Source organism: Ictalurus furcatus, chromosome 16 (genome assembly GCF_023375685.1).
Source record: "Ictalurus furcatus strain D&B chromosome 16, Billie_1.0, whole genome shotgun sequence".
In the NCBI taxonomy this organism is placed as follows: domain Eukaryota; kingdom Metazoa; phylum Chordata; class Actinopteri; order Siluriformes; family Ictaluridae; genus Ictalurus; species Ictalurus furcatus.
In genome coordinates, this window is record NC_071270.1 from 19,376,259 (window position 1) to 19,396,306 (window position 20,048).

The 20,048-nt window shown below is 38.9% G+C and overlaps 1 protein-coding gene across 1 annotated transcript in view; it reads right to left on the reverse strand.

The window, feature by feature from the left end:
- Positions 1–17,005, reverse strand: part of auh (AU RNA binding protein/enoyl-CoA hydratase) — a 36,846-nt gene extending 19,841 nt beyond the window's left edge. Inside the window, exons 1-6 of the mRNA XM_053644856.1 lie at positions 16,527–17,005; positions 14,917–14,984; positions 14,715–14,802; positions 14,437–14,523; positions 10,384–10,476; positions 9,166–9,222 (exon numbers count right to left, since the gene is read on the reverse strand). Coding sequence (XP_053500831.1) covers positions 9,166–9,222; positions 10,384–10,476; positions 14,437–14,523; positions 14,715–14,802; positions 14,917–14,984; positions 16,527–16,740 — 607 coding nt within the window. The 5' untranslated portion in view covers positions 16,741–17,005. The remainder of the gene's footprint in view (positions 1–9,165; positions 9,223–10,383; positions 10,477–14,436; positions 14,524–14,714; positions 14,803–14,916; positions 14,985–16,526) is intronic.
- Between the last annotated feature and the right edge of the window lie 3,043 nt (positions 17,006–20,048).

The following is a 20,048-nucleotide window of genomic DNA, read 5'->3' on the forward strand; positions in this document are numbered from 1 at the left end:
GCACAACATACCTGGTAATTGTTTAATGGTAATGACTATAAAATTTTGTTTGCTACAACACCAATTCGGAAAAAGTTGGGACAGTATGGAAAATGCAAAAACAAATAAAAATAGTTATCTGAAAACTCAATTCACCCTGTACTATATTGAAAACACATTATTAACACATTATTTGATGTTTTACTATGAGAATTTAATTTATTTTTGAAAATTTACACTCATTTAAAATCTGATTAGTACAACACACTCCAAAAAATTTGGGACAGTCGACTGTTTACCACTGTGTAACATCACCTTTTCCTTTAATAACACTTATTAAGCATTGGGCGCTGAAGTTGGTTAAGTTTAGCAAGCGGAATTTTTCCCCATTCATCCATTGTGCATTTCTTCAGCTGCGCAACTGTACAGGACCTTCGTTGCCTTAATGTGCGCTATATAATGCACCACACATTCTCAATTGGAGACAGGTCAGGACTGCAGGCAGACCATGCTAGCACCCGCACTCTCTGCGTACACAACCATGCGCTTGTAATCCAGGCAGAATGTGGTATGGTGTTGTCTTGCTCTGGATGGCAGCATATGTTGCTCCAAAATGTGTACATATCTTTCTGCATTAATGGTGCCCTCACAGATGTGCAAGTTACCCATGCCATGGGCACTGACACACCCTCTTACCATGACAGACGCTGGCTTTTGGACCTGACGCTGATAACAGCTTGGATGGTCCTTTTCGGCCCGGAGAACACAACGGGTGTTTTGTCTAAAAACTATTTGAAATGTTGACTCATCTGACCACAAAACACGATTCCACTGTGTTACTGTCCATCTCAGATGAGACTGAGCCCACAGAAGTCGGCGGCGCTTCTGGACAAGCCTTAACTTGCATCTGTGGATGCAGTAGTGAATGGTGTTGACTGACAACGGTTTACTAAAATATTCCTGAGCCCATGTCAGGATATCCATTACAGAACCATGACTGTTTTTAAGACAGTCAGGTCTGAGGGATCGGAGATCACGTGTATTCAGAAGTGGTTTTCGGCCTTGCCCTTTACACACCAAGATTTGACCGGATTCCTTGAATCTTTATATTATATTGTGCACTGTAGAAGGTGAAATGCCCAAAAGTCTACAGATTTGTCTTTGGGGAATGTTGTTCTAAAAGTGTTGGATTATTTGCCGACACATCTGTTGGCAGATTGGCGAGCCTCGACCCATCCTTGCTCTTGAAGGACTAGGCCTTTTTTGGAGGCTCCTTATATACTATGATTAGACGATTGCATCAGCTGTTTCACATCACCTTCTTATTTCAACATGTCACATCACTATTAGTCCTAAATTGCCCCTGTCCCAACTTTTGAAATTTGTTACATGCATCAATTTCAAAATAAAAATTTATCTTAAAAAAACGTATACAATTGAGGTAAAACATCAAATACCTTGTCTTCCTACCTTTTTGTTTAAATACAAATCTAATTACATTTACAAATCACTCTGCTTTGTTTTTATTAGCATTTTCCATACTGCCCCAAGATTTTTGGAATTGGGGTTGTATTATAGACCATAAAAAACCAATTCAGGACTCAAATTGCCACTCTACCACTCTCAGGTTTACTTTAGATGTCGTTGTTCTCGTTATTTTCAAAATTTATAAGTAGACAAATCTACTAGATCACTAGAATCAATTTTAAATCAGGTTGAGTGTAACTGACCGGAACAGCTAACTCATCGGCTCTTCAGACGTAGCTTTTTTGAGCCTATAAAATCACATCAAACCACACTGAAAAGGCTCAGCTCTCCTTTATCCTTCCTCACATACAATACCCTCCATAATTAGTGGCATTCTTCATAAAAATAAGAACAAATAAGCAAAAGCATCACATACAATAATGCAATCAAACATCAGGAGAAACAATTTATCTTTGGTATACAAAAACAAATTCATTAGAACTACCTTTTTTAATAGTAAAAATATCTTCTCTCAAAAAAGTGCCAAACCATATTTTCATTTTCATTTATGGCATTTGTCAGACGTCCGTATCCAGAAACTGGATTACTATGCGATGCACTAAGTACTTTCAGTCTAAAAATCTCTGTTTGGGAGGTAATAATATTTACCCACCTAAGGGATATTTTTTAAAGCGCACCTATTATGGTTTTGAAAGATTCGTAATTTTGTTTTAGAGGTCTCATACAATAGATTTACATGCATCCAAGGTCAAAAAACACTTTAATGTGCTCATAATTTAAACTGTAGCATTCACAAATAATGATTAGCGAAAAGGAAGCTTAGAAAACTGTTAACAAAGAATGCTGTTTATTTGAAAACCATGTTACATTTTTGCCACCAAGTTCACCGTTTTCACTTTCAGAGCATTTTTCTTCTCTCTCATTGTATATTCATGTTCGTTTCATGAAAAGTTACGTCCAATATTTTTGGCACAAATTTAACTTCATACAGGTGAGACCAAAATCAAACTCGCTGGTCATGCACACCATCAGCATATTGACAACAAAAAGGAAACTGCATACAAAAGTACCCGTGATCCACTGTAAAATATGGAGGTGGATCAGTGATGCTTTGAGGCCCAGGACATTTAGGCTGAAAACCTGGTTGCCTCTGCCGTGAGTTTCAGACTTGGCCATAGATAAAGCTTTCAACAAGATGATCCAAACATGCTCCCAAATCAACCCAAAAATGCTTAAACAAACACGAAGTCAATGTCTAGCAATGACCTCCGTAGTCTTTGTGTTTGAACTGAACTGAAAATCTGCGGTGTGATTTGAAGATGGAAGTCAACCTGCACAAACCAAAGAATACAAAGGAGCATAATATGTGCTGTAAGGAGGAATGGATAAATGCACCAATAACTTATTAAACACAACAGGAAACTCATTGCTTTTATTTTCTCCAGAACAGGCAACACAAAATATTTCTTGAATGTATTATTCTTTTTATATGATCCTTTTCATGAAGGTTGCCAATAATTCTAGAGCGCGCTGTTCATGCCCCATGTTCCCCAGGCATGCTAGCAGATGATGGCCAAGCCCATGGTCTGAACCTAGTCGCATCATGCCAACCATACTTAGGCCTCAATATGAATTCCAAGCTACTGGGAGAGAGGCCCTTGTTGCCAAGATGCTGGCAGAAGTAGCAATGACACCATGTTAAAGTCATTTATGCTCTCAAGTTCCTAACAGATATGCCCATACTAGACACGTTACCACGCCAGACTATGGAAACATTACGACAAGCTGCTCACTCATAAGTCCACTTAGGGAGCTTATAATAAATTCCTTTTACTAGTGATCTCATTTAGTGCTTAGCACTGCACTGGACTGTTTGTTAATGAGTTGGCGGTATACTTTAAAGAAAAAAAAAAAGACGTTTCAACACGGATACATCCTTTTGTGTAAGAAAGACACCGTGGTTTCAGTTTGTTCACAGAGTGTGCACAATTTTCCAAACAGAGCTAACCACCTCGTCTTTTATTCTGGGACCTTCCTCTGTCTGCGACTGGTTGCTTGCATCACTGCACAGAGTGTCCGTTGGAAGCAGCAAGTGGAACATGTGTAAGGAAAAACGTAATCATTCTTTGCTAAATAAACCACAAGTACATCAAACTCATCAAACATCAGAAAACATTCAGGCCTCTGTCAGAGCTGACACTATTATTTAGTTAGTTTCCTGACTGAAAAAAGAAGCCCCAGAACTAACCCTGCAATACATATTCATGTGGCAAACAAATGGTTTCCCTAAATAGCAGGCTTAAAAAAAAATAAAAAATGTATAGGTCCTAAACAAGTCTTGTCAATTTTTTACAGATTCAAAAAATAAGGAATAGCTTTACGAATGCACAGACTATTTCAAATGTATCTTGAGGCATCAGACAAAACAGCACATGGTCATGAGTCAGCCCTATCCCCAGCCTCAGCCCCCCCCCCATACAGTGAATTCCATCAGTTCATTCAAGAGTTTAAACTTTACTGGTTGTAGCCAGTATTTTTAGTATCAGCACCGCAAAAAACTGTTATAGCACCTCATTAACTAAAGACAGATCAAAATAAACTTTAGACATCATTTTTAACTGAATATCATGTGATTAAAAACTGTTTCTATTCAGACAGTAACACATCCAAAAAAAACCAAAAGTTAATTAGGTCAGATCATCTTATTCCCCCCAAAAATTATGTATCTAATAGGTAAGACTATTGATCATGAATTAAATGTAAAAAATAATAATAATAATAATAATAATCTAGCTGAATATCAGCCAAAATTAATTATTTTACATTTCAACAAAATCAAAACACTAAATTGGATGATAAAATTGTGATACTGCGTCATAAAGATGTCAGAAAAAAGGACGTATGTAAACAGAAAGAAACTTTTTGCAGACAGTCTGTACACTAATGGAGACTGCAGTATGGTACCATCTGGTAGAAAAGTGACTCAAACCAGAGACATTAAAAGGATGATTGCATACGTCTAATGAATGAGCTGAACTATTTTTAGCTCTACCCAAATGTCCGTGTTTGCTCCTCATGGTACCTGAGCAAGAACAGTCACAAAATTCAGAATAGTTACTCATCATGGATTTGTACTGTACTTTACTGTCTAGTGGAAAAGTGCTATCAGAAGTTCACATGGATTTTCCAAGATCTTCTTACATGTAACCTAAAAAAAAAAAAAAAGGACTAAGGCACTAGGGCACATTTTCCCCAAAAAACGTCATTCGGGATCCATGACTCTAAACACACACTCGCACATAAAACTACAAAGCTGATAACTGTCTTCCAATGAAGTCATGACTTCATTAGAAGGAAGTGAGCAATGTAATTCTTTGGCCTTGGTAGGAAAAACAATGACTGAATTCTCTTATTAACTCAACTTCATAGATCACTCATCTTTGTCTAAATAGAACTTTCCTGAGTCTTTCCTGCTAAGAACAAAATGGGTTTATAACATCAAGAGTGGCTGGTAAAATCAAGGAAGGGGCGTTTAACATCGGAGGCTGGCTTTTTCCAATTAATACTATTAACATCACGCATCATATGTCCATGTGTCCATATGATCAACATTTTGTAAGTTACATTTGTTTCTATTTCATCTATAACTTCACTGGTGAGTTTGTTTAATAAATTCATTTGTTCTTGCCATATTTAAATATTCAGTGGTTCTTCCGTAAGAAAGTATGCTGCATTAAAAGTGCATGACTTTATTTATATGGTTATTAGAAATAGTTCCTAAGCTAAAGTTCTCCTATGTTAGACATGTTAAAAACGACCTCTGACAAGTTAATGTAAAATGCTAATACTTGCAAGTTGAAATGAAACCTCTGACACGTAAATAGGAAAGGTCTAGGCTTGCACATCAACATAAACCTCCGAGATAACAAAAATAACTGTTTACTATAGGCTATATAAAAGCCTCTGACATAGGGACGTAATTTTAATGAAAGTTTAGCATGAAACTGTTTTAGACTAATATAATCATAACACTGAGGTGTTATACTTCCAGCACTAACTAGAAGATTATCTTTTGGAGTTAGATAATTAAGTAAATGGAGTCAGATATATAAATAATAAATTAAAACAAGCATTCAACCTTCGGCTGCACCTATTTCCGTCTTTGGTCATAGGAGAGCATTGGGCTAAATAATTAACCCTTTACATTTTAGCCCTATAAGACAGCAATATTTCAGAGTGTCTAGTGCAACCCATAGAAACTAGATTTATGTTCTGATGTTTATATAGTGAGATTGTATATAAGATCACAAGTATAGCTCGGGCAGAATTAGTTGATTCGTGGCAACAGACACAGACTAAGGAAAATCAGAGAAAAAGAGAGAGACGCTCACGAGTGTCACAACAGCAGCATACTCACCCTTTCATTGAGAGATTGGACATTTGAATCCTAAAGATGCCACAGCCATCCTTGGCCAAGAGTCCAAAAAAGCAAAATCGGGTGGTTTTCTGGGTGGGAGGGATAATATTACTCTCTCCCCTGTCAATCACAGCGACATAAGCCAATTGCTGACATCTGTGAGCTCATGTATGCGGCAGACGGCAGTTAGTACTGTCGTCCGAGTGTGTTCAGCTGCCCTGTGATGATGTGTAAACAGCAGTTTGAAAAGATGTGGCTGGCTTCACGTGTCTTAAAGGTGCTTCGTTGGCAACTATTATACAATGGGGGAGAGCTAGTGAGTGGGTTGAAATTGGCAACATGACCAAACTGTGACAAAACAGGGTAAACAATGATACACCCATGGTCACTCGTTGTGGGTAGTGACCAAAAGAAAAAAAAGTCACATGTAAGGGTGGAAGAAAAGAGGTTCCTCCATAAGGTTGCTGGGCTTACTTTCAGTGACAGCCTGAGGAGTTTGTCAATGAGGAAAACAGTAAAATTTGAGAGGAAGTATGACATTTTGGGCACCTTACTAAGATACCCACAGGTCGGCTTCTGCTAGACCTACACCAGGCATGGGTGACCTAGGACCTGCTGGAGAGATTATATCTCACAGTTGTGAATGTATGGAGATTCCCCAGAAGGAGGTGGAATCTATGTACAGGGATAGAAAAGTGTGGGCTGATCTATTCAGCCTGCTGCGATCGTGACCACCACCAGGAAAAGCTGAAGGAAAATGAATGAATGAATGAATAAATGAAAAGAAAAATAATCACCACTGAAAAAAATCCCTATGACTCTATGGTTGAATTCTACAGTGCTTCCAAGCCAAGCTTTTTTAGGATGAATGACTAAAATGCTACATCATCCTGTTCTTATAAAATGCTATATAACACAACATATATTACAGTGACACTTAATATAAATGCCCTGGGGAAGTGTTCAGCGGTGTGCGAGTCGCAAGGAGGAGGAGCTGAAATGTCAGGAGCCTGATCCCCCTGGCGAAATAGGAAAGAAAAACAAAGGGCATCTGGATCTACATTTGACACGGCACCCACTCTGATAGACCAAGCATCGCCATAAGCCTAATTAAAACATGACACCTTCCCTGACATTAACAACATCATTCTCAAAACAGCAGCCTCTGAGGATCACTGGCCTTTTTACTCTAATAAACACAAGGCAGAGGTCCATGTTCAACCTAAACCCATTAAAAGTCTCATATTACTAAATGTCATCGCCATGTCATCGCCATGTAATCGCGTTACTAGTGTGTTCTCTGTGACCCTAAGCAAAAAAAAAAAGAGAAAATCACACCTCATAGTTATGACTGCTCAACATGTGGCTGTGAACAATTCTTGGTTTTTTTTGTCCTCCTTTTCCTGGTCTTGATGCCAGAAACAGATATTGCTCTGTTTGGCTTGTTAGATGTTTATTTTTAGAATGAGGCGACAGAAGCAGTAATCTTGTTTTATTAAAAATTCCTTAGATAATGCTTAGCAGCAGACATGGATCGACCCATTCCTTCCAAACCCACAATTCATAACATGACCTCATGGAACCAGTGTTTGGTTTGCTGCTGTAAACTGCTGAAAGTTCAGCAAACAATGACAGACAGATTGCAGAGCAAAGTCATTTGCGTCAATTCCTCGTTAACACACAAAGACAAACAGTCGACCAAAGATATTCAGTGTGAATGGACTCTGCAGGTCGATTCAATTCATATACACATACATATCTATATATCTACCTACCTACCTATCTATCTCTCTCTCTTTCTCTCATATATATATATATATATATATATATATATATATATATATATATATATATATATATATATATATATACACACACACACACTATATTATATATAGACACACACACCCAGTAACATTGTAATACGATACATTACCTTATACGATACATTATATATATATAAATACTAACCACTACACTACTTACATCTGCACATGTTCATGCAATCCAATCGGCCAATCATGTGGCATCTGCACAATGCATAACAAATTATGCAGGTACAGGTCAAGAGCTTCAGTTAATGTTCATAAGTTATGTTAATGCTGGTTTAAGTATTTTAGAAACTGCTAAGCTCCTGATATTTCCACGCACAACAGTCTATAAAGTTTACAGAGAATTCTGGCAAACAAACAAACAAAACAAATACATCCAGAGAACAGCAGTTATATTGGTGGAAACACCTTGTTAAAGAAAGAGCCCTGACCCAACTCCCCTGAATGCTTTTGGGATTAATTGGAACACTGACTGCATGCCAGACCTTCATGCCCGAAATCAGTGCATGATATCACTAATGCTCTTGTGGCTGAATGGGAAAATCCCCACAGACGCAATCTAAAATCTAGTGGAAAGGCTTCCCAATGAGTGACGGTTATAACAGCGAAGGGGGGACTAAATGTGGAAGAGGATGCTCAACAAGCAAATATAGGTGTGATTGGTCAGGTGTCCACATTCTTTTGGCCAAATAGTGTAACTCAAATAAATGGTCTGTACTTATATAGCGCTTTTTTAACCTTAGTGGTTCTACAAAGCGCTTTACACTGTTTCTCATTCACACACACACTCGCACACCAATGATTGCAGAGCTGCCATGCAAGGCGCTAGGTTGCCATCAGGAGCGACTTAAGGTTCAGTGTCTTGCCCGATGATTCTTCGGCATGTGGAGTCATGTGGGCCAGGAATCGAACCGCCAACGCTACGATTAGTGGACAACCCGCTCTACCACCTGAGCCACAGCCGTCCAAATAACCGCTCTTTACAACCAAGGAGTGCAGATCTCATCTCTCAGAATGCACAACACATCAAACCTTGAGTGGGATACAACAGCAGAAATCCACATAAGGTTCCGAAAGCCAAGAACAGTAATGTGAGGCAAGGCTCACCAAAACTGGACTGTGGAAAAAGCCTGATTGGTACCAACAAACATGGCAAGTCACTGTGATCTCAATTTCCCCTTTTCTGATGTTTGATATGAACATTAACTGAAGCTCTTGACCTGTATCTGCATGATTTTATGCCATGTTCAATACATAAACCACATTCATATGCCATATATACCAAGTCCAATTAAAAAAAGCATCATGCTATCAATGAAATGTTAAGGTTGATGCATAACAGCACATAATACAATAAATCCCAAAGCCAAATACCTGAACATGAAGATGTTTTAATTGAATGCATTAATTTGTAGAAATAAAAATTCTAACATAGAAACTGAGACTTACCTGCCCCCGGAATAATGGCTAGTTTTGTTTCAACCAGTCCCATTTTAGCAGACGTAGCTACATAGAAAGTGAAATGGTAAAAAAAAAAGAGAGAGAGAGAGAGAGAGAGAGAGAGAGAGAGAGAGAGAGAGAGAATATTTATGATGACAAAATAATTTCATTCTCATATTTTCAGTACCTCCTACATCCTGTAATTGGTCTCTCCAAAGAGTATTACATAGACATAAAATTGTATATTAAATTAAATTAAATTCTGTCCAAGATGTTTCTAAAATAGCAACCCTCTAGTGGTAACAAGTATGAACCCTAAAATAAATATATTTATAACACTAACGAAATTAACATGTGCTTTAAGAAGCATCACTGACGAGTGTGAAAGCATATGGCGTGTCATTTCTGTTAAGTGGGATATGTGCTAAGGCATCATGAGCAGATTTCCAAGCCCAAACTTGGGTGTGTGAGATGAGAAAGCAAGACATCTGTTCACTCTCAGTGTCATATGTGGGTGTCAACTCACTCACTCACTCACTCATTCTCTCTCTCTCTCTCTCTCTCTCTCTCTCTCTCTCTCTCTCTCTCACACACACACACACACACACACACACAGTGGGTAAACCAAAGTGGCACATTTACTATCTGTACTATTTTATATTCTAACACACAGATGGATGACAAGGTAAAGGCAACACCAACATAAAGTGTCTTAGTAAGGTGTTGGGTCACCAAGAACATCATTAGTGCACCTTGGCACAGATACTAAAAGTCTCTGGAACTGTACTGGTACAATGAACACCATTCAGCCCAAAGAGATTCCCTTAGTTAGAATTTCGATGGTGGTGATGGAGAGCATCTAACAGGTCATTTTAAAATCTCCTATGTCTTCGATTTGGCTGAGAGCTATAGCATAATATTTACATAATTTTCATTCTCATCAAACCATTCATTGAGCCCTTGAGCCCTGTGAATAGGAGCAGGGTCATCTTGTAAGAGAACACTCCCATCAGCACAAAAAAAGCCCTCTACAGCATAACAGACACTGGCCTTTAATTTGTCACGTTAATTTGTATGTAATACGCAGTCGGACCAGAGAATACACGGCATAATATAATCCTGATTTATCTTTGCGGTATGTGGAGATCTCTTGTCTAGAAATAAACTCATAATCAACATCAATACTTTAATATTCAATCGACAGTGTATGTACAGTAGGTGTATTACCTGCTATTCTTATATCACAGGCCAGAGCCATCTCAAGTCCTCCTCCCAATGCCGCTCCATCAATAGCTGCAATAGTCGGCATGGGTAGATTACCTAAACCCAGATTGAAGGATAACGGTATAGAATAACGGTATTAGTGGTAGTTATTCAGAGCACTCTCACAATTCATACTGCTCACATTTAAGCCAATATTAGTACATAAGATTCAGCTGTCTAAGGTCTAAGAAAATAAAATACTACATTAACTCCAGGTGGGTAAACAGACAAAATGACAACTCAGATTTAGGAGACTTTCATACTTCCCTTATGTTCTGTGTTATGACACAGTCAGCATGAAATTGTATGATGGAAACAATACATTTGATATAATTTCCCATGTAAGGGATTAACCGTCACTCAATGTGGGGCTGAGCCAGAGATTATAAATTGCAGTTTCAATATACCATGCATCCAGAAAGTATTCACAGTGCTTCACTTTTTCCACATTTTGTTATGTTACAGCCTTATTCCAAAATGGATGAAATTCATTATTTTCCTCAAAATTCTACAAACAATACCCCATAATGACAACGTGAAAAAAAGTTTTTTTTTAAATCTTTGCAAATTTATTAAAAAAAAAAAAAAAAAAAAAAAAGCACATGTACATAAGTATTCACAGCCTTTGCCATGACACTCAAAATTGAGCTCAGGTGCATCCTGTTTCCACTGATTATCCTTGAGATGTTTCTACAACTTGATTGGAGTGCACCTGTGGTAAATCCAGTTGATTGGACATGATTTGGAAAGGCACACACCTTTCTATATAAGGTCCCACAGTTAACAATGCATGTCAGAGCACAAACCAAGCCATGAAGTCCAAGGAATTGGTTGTAGACCTCCGAGACAGGATTGTATCGAGGCACAGATCTGGGGAAGGGTACAGAAACATTTCTGCAGCATTGAAGGTCCCAATGAGCACAGTGGCCTCCATCATCCGTAAATGGAAGAAGTTTAGAATCACCAGGACTCTTCCTAGAGCTGGCCACCCGGCCAAACTGAGTGATCGGGGGAGAAGGGCCTTAGTCAGGGAGGTGACCAAAAACCCGATGGTCACTCTGACAGAGCTCCAGCATGTCTCTGTGGAGAGAGGAGAACCTTCCAGAACAACAACCATCTCTGCAGCACTCCACCAATCAGGCCTGAACGGTAGAGTGGCCAGACGGAAGCCACTCCTCAGTAAAAGGCACATGATAGCCTGCCTGGAGTTTGCCAAAAGGCACCGGAAGGACTCTCAGACCATGATGAAACAAAGATTGAACTCTTTGGCCTGAATGGCAAGCGTCATGTCTGGAGGAAACCAGGCACCTGTCATCACCTGGCCAATACCATCCATACAGTGAAGCATGGTGGTGGCAGCATCATGCTGTGGGGGTGTTTTTCACCGGCAGGAACTGGGAGACTAGTCAGGATCGAGGGAAAGATGAATGCAGCAATGTACAGACATCCTTGATGAAAACCTGCTCCAGAATGCTCTGGACCTCAGACTGGGGCGAAGGTTCATCTTCCAACAGGACAACGACACTAAGCACACAGCCAAGATAACAAAGGAGTGGCTACAGGACAACTCTGTGAATGTCCTTGAGTGGCCCAGCCAGAGCCCAGACTTGAACCCGATTGAACATCTCTGGAGAGATCTGAAAATGGCTGTGCACCGACGCTCCCCATCCAACCTGATGGAGCGTGAGAGGTCCTGCAAAGAAGAATGGGAGAAACTGCCCAAAAATAGGTGTGCCAAGCTTGTACCATCATACTCAAAAAGACTTGAGGCTGTAATTGGTGCCAAAGGTGCTTCAACAAAGTATTGAGCAAAGGGTTTGAATACTTATGTACATGTGCTTTTTTTTGTTTTTTATTTTTAATAAATTTGCAAAGATTTCAAACAAACTTCTTTCATGTTGTCATAACGGGGTATTGTTTGTAGAATTTTGAGGAAAATAATGAATTTAATCCATTTTGGAATAAGGCTGTAACATAACAAAATGTGGAAAAAGTGAAGCGCTGTGGATACTTTCTGGATGCACTGTATTCTGTTTATCGTTATTATTCTTGGCTGATGCTTTAATACTTAAAACGAACAAGAACCACTGTTTAACTTAATCTCATTTGGGAGGAGGCTTTCAAACACTGGCAACTTGGCATCTAGTTGAGAATAAAAATGTATAACTAATCCATTATAATTTACTCAGCATGAAATCCAACAGATCATACAACAGTGCTGTTGAATGCTCAATTCTGTTTGGTCAGAAGGTGTTGATTAATTTTCTATAACAGCAGCTCAGACAGTAGTTCCACCTGCACGGTTCAATGCGCTTGTATAAATGTGTTATTATTTCTGTTCTAACAGCTTACACAGGGACTTGTATGCTCTACATAAATGGATTAAAAGGGGTATAATTGTTGATATGTTCAAGTGTTTTTGAGACACATTTATGTTTGAAAAGAGTCTCCAGTGTCAACACTTTTAAAAATTCAGCACTGGTGGTTTCTCGTTAACATGACAAGCTGCATTGTTTTTGGTCATTAATTTAAAGACAGAAAAAAAAAGTGGCTGGTGAGGGAACAACTTTAGAGCTGCTATACTGTAAGTGATAACAGGAGCTAACTTGTTTTGCGGACATTCCACAACTAAAAAGAAGAATTTTAAAAGAAATAAAAAAGTATGAGAAATTGCCAGCAAGTTGTAAATTGCTGAAGTGTTATAGGAAAAACAATCAACTTTGGGGTGGGTTGTATCACACCGACCCATCACTGTTTACTGTACTTGTTTCCCAGTTAAAATAAATTCAAGTTGCAAGTAGGGTTGTTCAACTCAAAAGTATATATAAATATAGTTCTCAGGAACCCATTAACACATTTATGACGGCAGGTAAAGAAGAGCAACACCTGGTCCACACACTGACAGATGGCTCCTAGTGAGCAGAATTAAGAGGCATGTGTTTCTAAGCCATTTCCTGGAGGGATAAATGAAATCTGCACTATCTGAGAGATATGTCATTCATCACTCTCTGATGATCTATCTATCTAAGAAACAGTGAAGCAATGCATTGTACATTCCCTCCACAATCACAGCATGTCAAGTGATGCAATTAAACATGATTCTACTTGACTTTGCTTAGATTCCTACTAATTCAACACACCTTTGAAGTTAAAATCAAGTCTTTCTTAGGGTGTGGGTTGAGTTATTATGGTAATGTTGTTTGGAAAGTAGTGCAGAACCAGTCAAGGTGAGGGCATGAGGTTGATGAACATGCATTAAACTGGAGTTTAAGCACCTTTTTTATATAAACTGCATCTACTTTTATAGCTACATTAAACACTTACAGTATGTCCCAGGACAGGAAAGTGTTCTTATAATATTGGCAAATATAAACTATGTTCATGGTAAACATCCATCTATCCATCCATTCATTTCCCGTACCACTTATTCTACACAGGGTCGCTGGGGAATGGTATTGATATTGCATGGTATTGACATTGTTAATATGTTTTCTGTAAACAGATGTTTCTTTAGCTTGTTTGGAATGAGTTTCCAGCGTCTGTGCTTGGTAACAGTCAAAGGTAAAGCTGGAAATTGCAACTTGTACTTTGTAAAACTACTTGTTTCAGGGACGTTCCATAACATCGATGTTATCAATTTGCTATCAATTTGGTATAAAAAGACTAAAACACTTCACATTATGTGACGTTATTGGAAAATCATCATGACCATGGTAATAGTAACTCAAACCTTGCACCAGTCCACATCACACCATCAACTTTTGTTGATTATTTTTCAATAAAAAGGGGTTTTACGGCTATGCTGTCAGTGTCAAGCTGTATTTTTAATGTACAGATGGAGATCTTTCTTTTTTTTTTTTGGTAGTTAAGTTCACATACATTTTAGAAAAATGAAAAATAACAGATCAACGTTACACATGGTGCAACCACTCAAATGACTTTTAAACATTTAAGACCACTGGAAAATAACTTATTATAGATAATTATGTAATCACAGTAATTGCCCAACTGACTCACCTAATTCTGTAATAAGTGCTCTTGCTTTAGAGACAAAAGGCCCAACTTCACTCTGATGCATTTTGGCTCTTTCTTTCAAGTCAGCACCTGTTCATGGAAACACATGAAAACATTAACACTGGCGTTGTACCAGCTACTGCACTAATACTTATCTAAGCACTGTAGTAAATTAATCCAAACTGTCTAGCCTTAATCAGAGCTGACAATCGCAATCACATGTTAAATTCCATTTCCTGGAGAGAGAAAAAACCCCCCAAACTAAACTGAAACTAAAATACCTGCACAGAAGACTTCAGGCACCATGCTGTACAAGATGACTGAGCGAACCCTATTGTTCTTTTTCACTGATTCAACAGCTTCAGACATCTAATGGAAACCATTCAATAAGCACAAAATCACCCACGATGCAATCTCATAGACCAACAACAGCAACAGGTGATGCATACAGAAGAATTTGCGTTAAATGCACATTATACTTACCTCCTTAACAAGATTTTTACTGATAGCATTTTTAGCTTTAGGTCGATTAAGGCCAAAGATGACGATCCCTAAAAATAAAGAAGACCTCGATGAGCAAAAAGCAATCTGCATGTTCAGTCACTTTCAAATGTAAAATCCTTTTAAATTATGGCAGTTTGTTTTGTTCAGGAGTATAATCTAGTTTAACATTTCTAACACAACTCATTGCGATCGCAGAAATAAAGCAAAATCTAGCAAACTCCGCAATATTCGGACAAACTTGCAATTTTTCAAAATTACCACAAATTTTGCTCAGATTGGGCCAAGACTTGTCATGTGACGTCATCAAAACATGCATTCAGCCAAAGCCCTCTTCGATTTACATGCGTCGAATACGAGTACAGCTAAAAGGTCTCACTTGCCAACAAACATCACTGAGAAAGACCATGCAAAACTATTTAGTGAAAATGCAATTGAGTCAATTCAAGTAATTTTCTGGGGGGAAAAAAGCCACAGCAAAATCAAGCATTTTTGGCCTCAACAATCTTAAAAACAACTTAAAAAAAAAAAAGGAAACTCCTGTATGGACTGATTTGGGCAATTTATTCCTAAATAGGAATTTTTCACTTCATGCACCCTGAGGGCTTCACACACAACAGGAAGTAAAGAAGAAATGGCTTCTTGGGAACTCCTTATTTGGTTAAGCAATAACTTCCTAAAGGGCTGACAGGAAAACCCTTTGTTATAGGGTTGGCCATAGCACTCAACCCAAAGGGGCAAACCTAAACAGTCGATAGAAAAAGTGAAAGCGTGTATTGAATCCAAGATTCTGGTCAGCAGTCTTGGAGCACCACTGGTACCCCAAGCAAACTTGCTAGCTCTCAGATTTAAACCCACTTTTGGTTATATGCATTTGAGTTTTTATGCACGACCCCTAAGGCAGCTCGGTGGTGCAGAGGGTAGCATTGCCACCCAGCTCCAGGCTATGATCCTGAGTTTGGGTTACTACCCATGTCAGTGTGGGTTTCCTCCGGGTTCTCCGGTTTCTTCCCACCTCCCAAAAGCATGGCAGTTAGTTGAGTGGTTATGCCAAATCCACCTGAGGTGTGAATGAGTGTGCATGATCCCCTGTGATGGACTAGGAAAGGCTCTGGATCCACTGCAACCCTGACCATGATAAAGCAGTTAAGATGAATGGATGAATGAATGAATGAATGAATGACATTCAAAAACTCAGCTTGGCAAGAGCAGAGCTTTCGAAAAACAAGAACTCATCAATATTCATCTCCATGGAAATCTTTAGTTACTACATTGGTATTATTGTCTTTATTTATTTATTCATTCAGAAATTAACAGATGTCTTGTGAGGAGAGCAAGAGGTCACCCCTAACTCTCCAGTGACCCACAAGGAGATATGCAGTATTCCACCATGACAGGTGCTTGATCAGATCAGTGTGATACAGGAGGATCTCCCTCCCACAGCCCCAGCTTCTCGCGCACTGACGTGTTTTAACGCTCAAAACCGCACCGGCTTCGTGTTTTGCCTAAATGCACCGACATTTAAACAACTCTTTATCGTAGAAACAATGTTTCTACACCACTGCGACTACGAATAGCCAGCTGGCGTCTACCTGAGTCATCTCCGTCCAAATACTTAACGCTCAGGTCATTAGCGTCGGAGCTAAACTGCCGCAAGCCGCCATTCGCTGCTCCGCGCGCTAGTCCACCACTTCCGGCTGCAGCGCGATGCATAACACCTTGAAATCTGCAAAAGTAGTCAAGAGTCGTCGACGTTTGGGGCCGAAGCGTCTGAAAAACGACTCTAGACCCCACAAGAAGCGCCATACCGCTTCGCTGCAGAGACAGACAGAGTGTGTGTGTATGTGTCTGAGGGGGGGGGGCTGCGTGTTATGACTTTCAACTTTGCACCAGCAGTGACGCAATTGCTGGTCACGTGACTCGCGTCCCAGAGGCATTTGTGGATTTCCCCGCTCGACGTGTCCAAAACCGAGAACTAGGTAGGGCGTAAAAACATTATCTCATGGCCAATATAGAGCACTTATTTCTGGAATTAGCGAGCTATTTGGGATTTATCCACAGCTGCGTCTATTTTTTTTTGTTATTTCAATCTGCTCTGTTTACCGTATCTGTCTTTTTGTGCTTAATGACGCAGTTTCCTCTGAATATTGTGTTTCCCCCCCCAACATTGGCCCAAGTACATTTTTCTGGAACAATTATTTTGATAGCATTTACTGGAAGAAAGCATGTTTACTCCCTGAAAAAAATGTAGAATTTCTAATAAAATAGGAGCGGTACATTTTAAGATTCTCCATAATGTCTGTCCAACCAACTCCCAAACTGCTTCTTTTGTTGATCTCTCTTAAATTCTGTGTGTTTCTGCAAAGTTGAGGAAGAAACTTTGGTTCATTTATTCTACCACTGCAATCAGGTTAAATCTGTTTGGGAGGACTTAAGTTGTTATTTATCTTCTTTTATAAAATATGATTAAATTTTTTTGTTGAAAGATATATTTCTTTATTTTTCTGGCAGTGAGCACACTATTTATCTTGTTGCTCCTTTCTTTGTGTTGCATTGTAAATTTTTTATTCACAAAAACAAATTTCTCAAGTTTTTGCCTAGATTTGCTGTCTTTCTTGCGGAGATTTCTCTTATTGTAAAATCTCTTAAACTCATTGATAACAATAAGAATAGCAAGTTTCTGAAGAATACTGATTGAGCTGTTTGTTTGTTATGTTATTGTATTTCAATGCAGTGCCATTTTCTTTTCTTGCAATAAAAAAACATTGGCTCAAGTTATTTAATCTGTTCAGTTAAAGGTTATAACTTGATCTTTTACACTCTCAGAAACAAGGGTACTAAACTGTACCTTTCCTTGTCACTAGGGTGGTAAGGGTACCCTTAAGGGTATGCCTTTTCTACCTTAGTGTGTATCTTTTACCTGGAAAGTGTTACTTAAAGTGTTATTCTAAAAGCTAATTGAAGGCACAAGAGCAGTCCTTAAGGTCCAATTATGGACTCATTTTTAAACGTGTACTGCATTCACATTACCATGTAATAGATGTACCCTTGAGGGTACTGCCCCCAGACTATGTTATGTTATATTTTTGATCTAAGATATGCTCACATAAGATGGTGACTTAATGCATTTGCCTCACACCTCTGGGTTTGGGGGCTCGAATCCCTTTTCCGCCCTATGTACGTGGAGCTTGCATATTCTCCCCGTGCTTCAGGGGTTTCCTCCAGGTAAGTCAGTTTCCTCCCCTAGTCCAAAGACATGCGTTGTAGGCTGTTTGGCATCGCTAAATTGCCAGTAGTGTGTGAATGTGTGTGTGATTGTGCCCTGCGTTGGATTGGCACCCTGATTGACACCTTGTTCCCACCCAGAGTTCCCGGGATAGGCTCCAGGCTCCCCCATGACCCTGTGTAGGATAAGCAGTATGAAAATGGATTGTGGATGTGGAAAATGGATGGATATGAACACATACATACACGGTGATAACAAATTAGAGGGAAAATCTGAATAAATCAGTGTAGAAACATAACCGGTGCAAATGCATGATATAAGTAGGCAATTAATATTCTACCATGCTCTGTGGTATGTGTGAAAAATGCCGGTCAGGGTAAGCTGACCTTGATTTTAGAACATGATCGCAAAAGGAAAAGATGTTAGAGAGTTCATTACTGGGGCTGGAATGGCAGGAGCTTCAGGCCCAAAAACTAGCTGGTGTTTCAGTAGGAATAGTGAGTAAAATAACATCTTCATTTAGATTTATGGGCAACATGTGAGTAAATAGGGTGGAAATTGTGGTCGAAAACAGTATGTAAGGAAAAACAGAAAAACAGCGTAAGCGGACCAACTACACAGACAGTAATATAACCAAGGGCATCGTGGGGGGGATGGGTAGATTAGGACGATTCTAAGGGGCCCAGCAGAACCCCATACTGTCCAGTATGATTTTGGTATTTAAATGGCCTTTTTGCACAATAATCTATTAAGAAACATGCTATAATGAATGCTCTCAGACTCTCCCAAGTGCATGTGTGTCACGTATGAAGCGGTTATAATTTACATAAAATAGAAAAGCACCAAGCGACAGTAAAACTAGTTCAGTGTTGTATATATTCAACTTTTCCGAAGCCTTGTGACAGCTTTCTGTGGGAAATCGATCGAAATTCAATGTAATCGTATAAATCTCCTTTAATTGTCCCGAGTGAGTTTATGAGAGAAGTGTTGTTATGATGTCCGATTCGTAAGTGAATCGTTTGTTTGAGTCGGTTCATTTCAGTGAATTGGATAATTCTGTTGCTAAAACCAGTCTGAATGATTCATTCCTGAATAGAAACGATTTGATTTTCGAGTTCAACTCACTGATTCAATGATCCTGTCACTGTTTTAGTTAATTTCCACAATTCTTTCTGGAGCTGCTGGTGTATGACACTTATTATTCACTCAAATAAATTATTATAAATAAATAAAAATAATAAAGTTCATTGTTCTTGGTACTTGGGGAATAAGAAAGTACAAGTCGACAGCTTATAAAGACATCCAGACAGAGTTTCTATAGTGTCTGTGTATGAGAGAGAGCGTACAATGGTGTTAATTACTTGTACTGTTATTTGTATATAGTTATAAATGCATAATTTCAGTTAATTTAATAAACTGTTGAAATTTAGTTCTTTATAGCCTCTTATTGAATATGCAGTAATTGTTATGCTTATTGATAATGATTGTTTTTACACGTGGCAATAAGAAAAGATAATTGCGGGGTGGGGGCTTGGGGCCCGGAGTACAATTAGCCAGGGGGCTCAGAAACCCTAGCAGCGCCCCTGAATATAACAGCAGGGTTGCAGTGCATAGACCACTCATTACAAGGATAAATGCACATTTGAGAGGTCAGTAAAATGAGAAAAAAGCAATATGGTTAGATGAATCACCCTTCACCATATTCTCAACTGTGCAGTGCAGGAATGACGTCCACCAAGAGAACAATATAGACCTGAAGGCTTGACTTTTATAGTGAAGTAAAGCTGTGGGGAATGTTTTGCTGGCACAGGGTGGCTCCATTTGTCACCTTAGAGAGAATTATCACTGCAAATCAATACAAAAGTATTGTGATTGATTCCCTTTATCC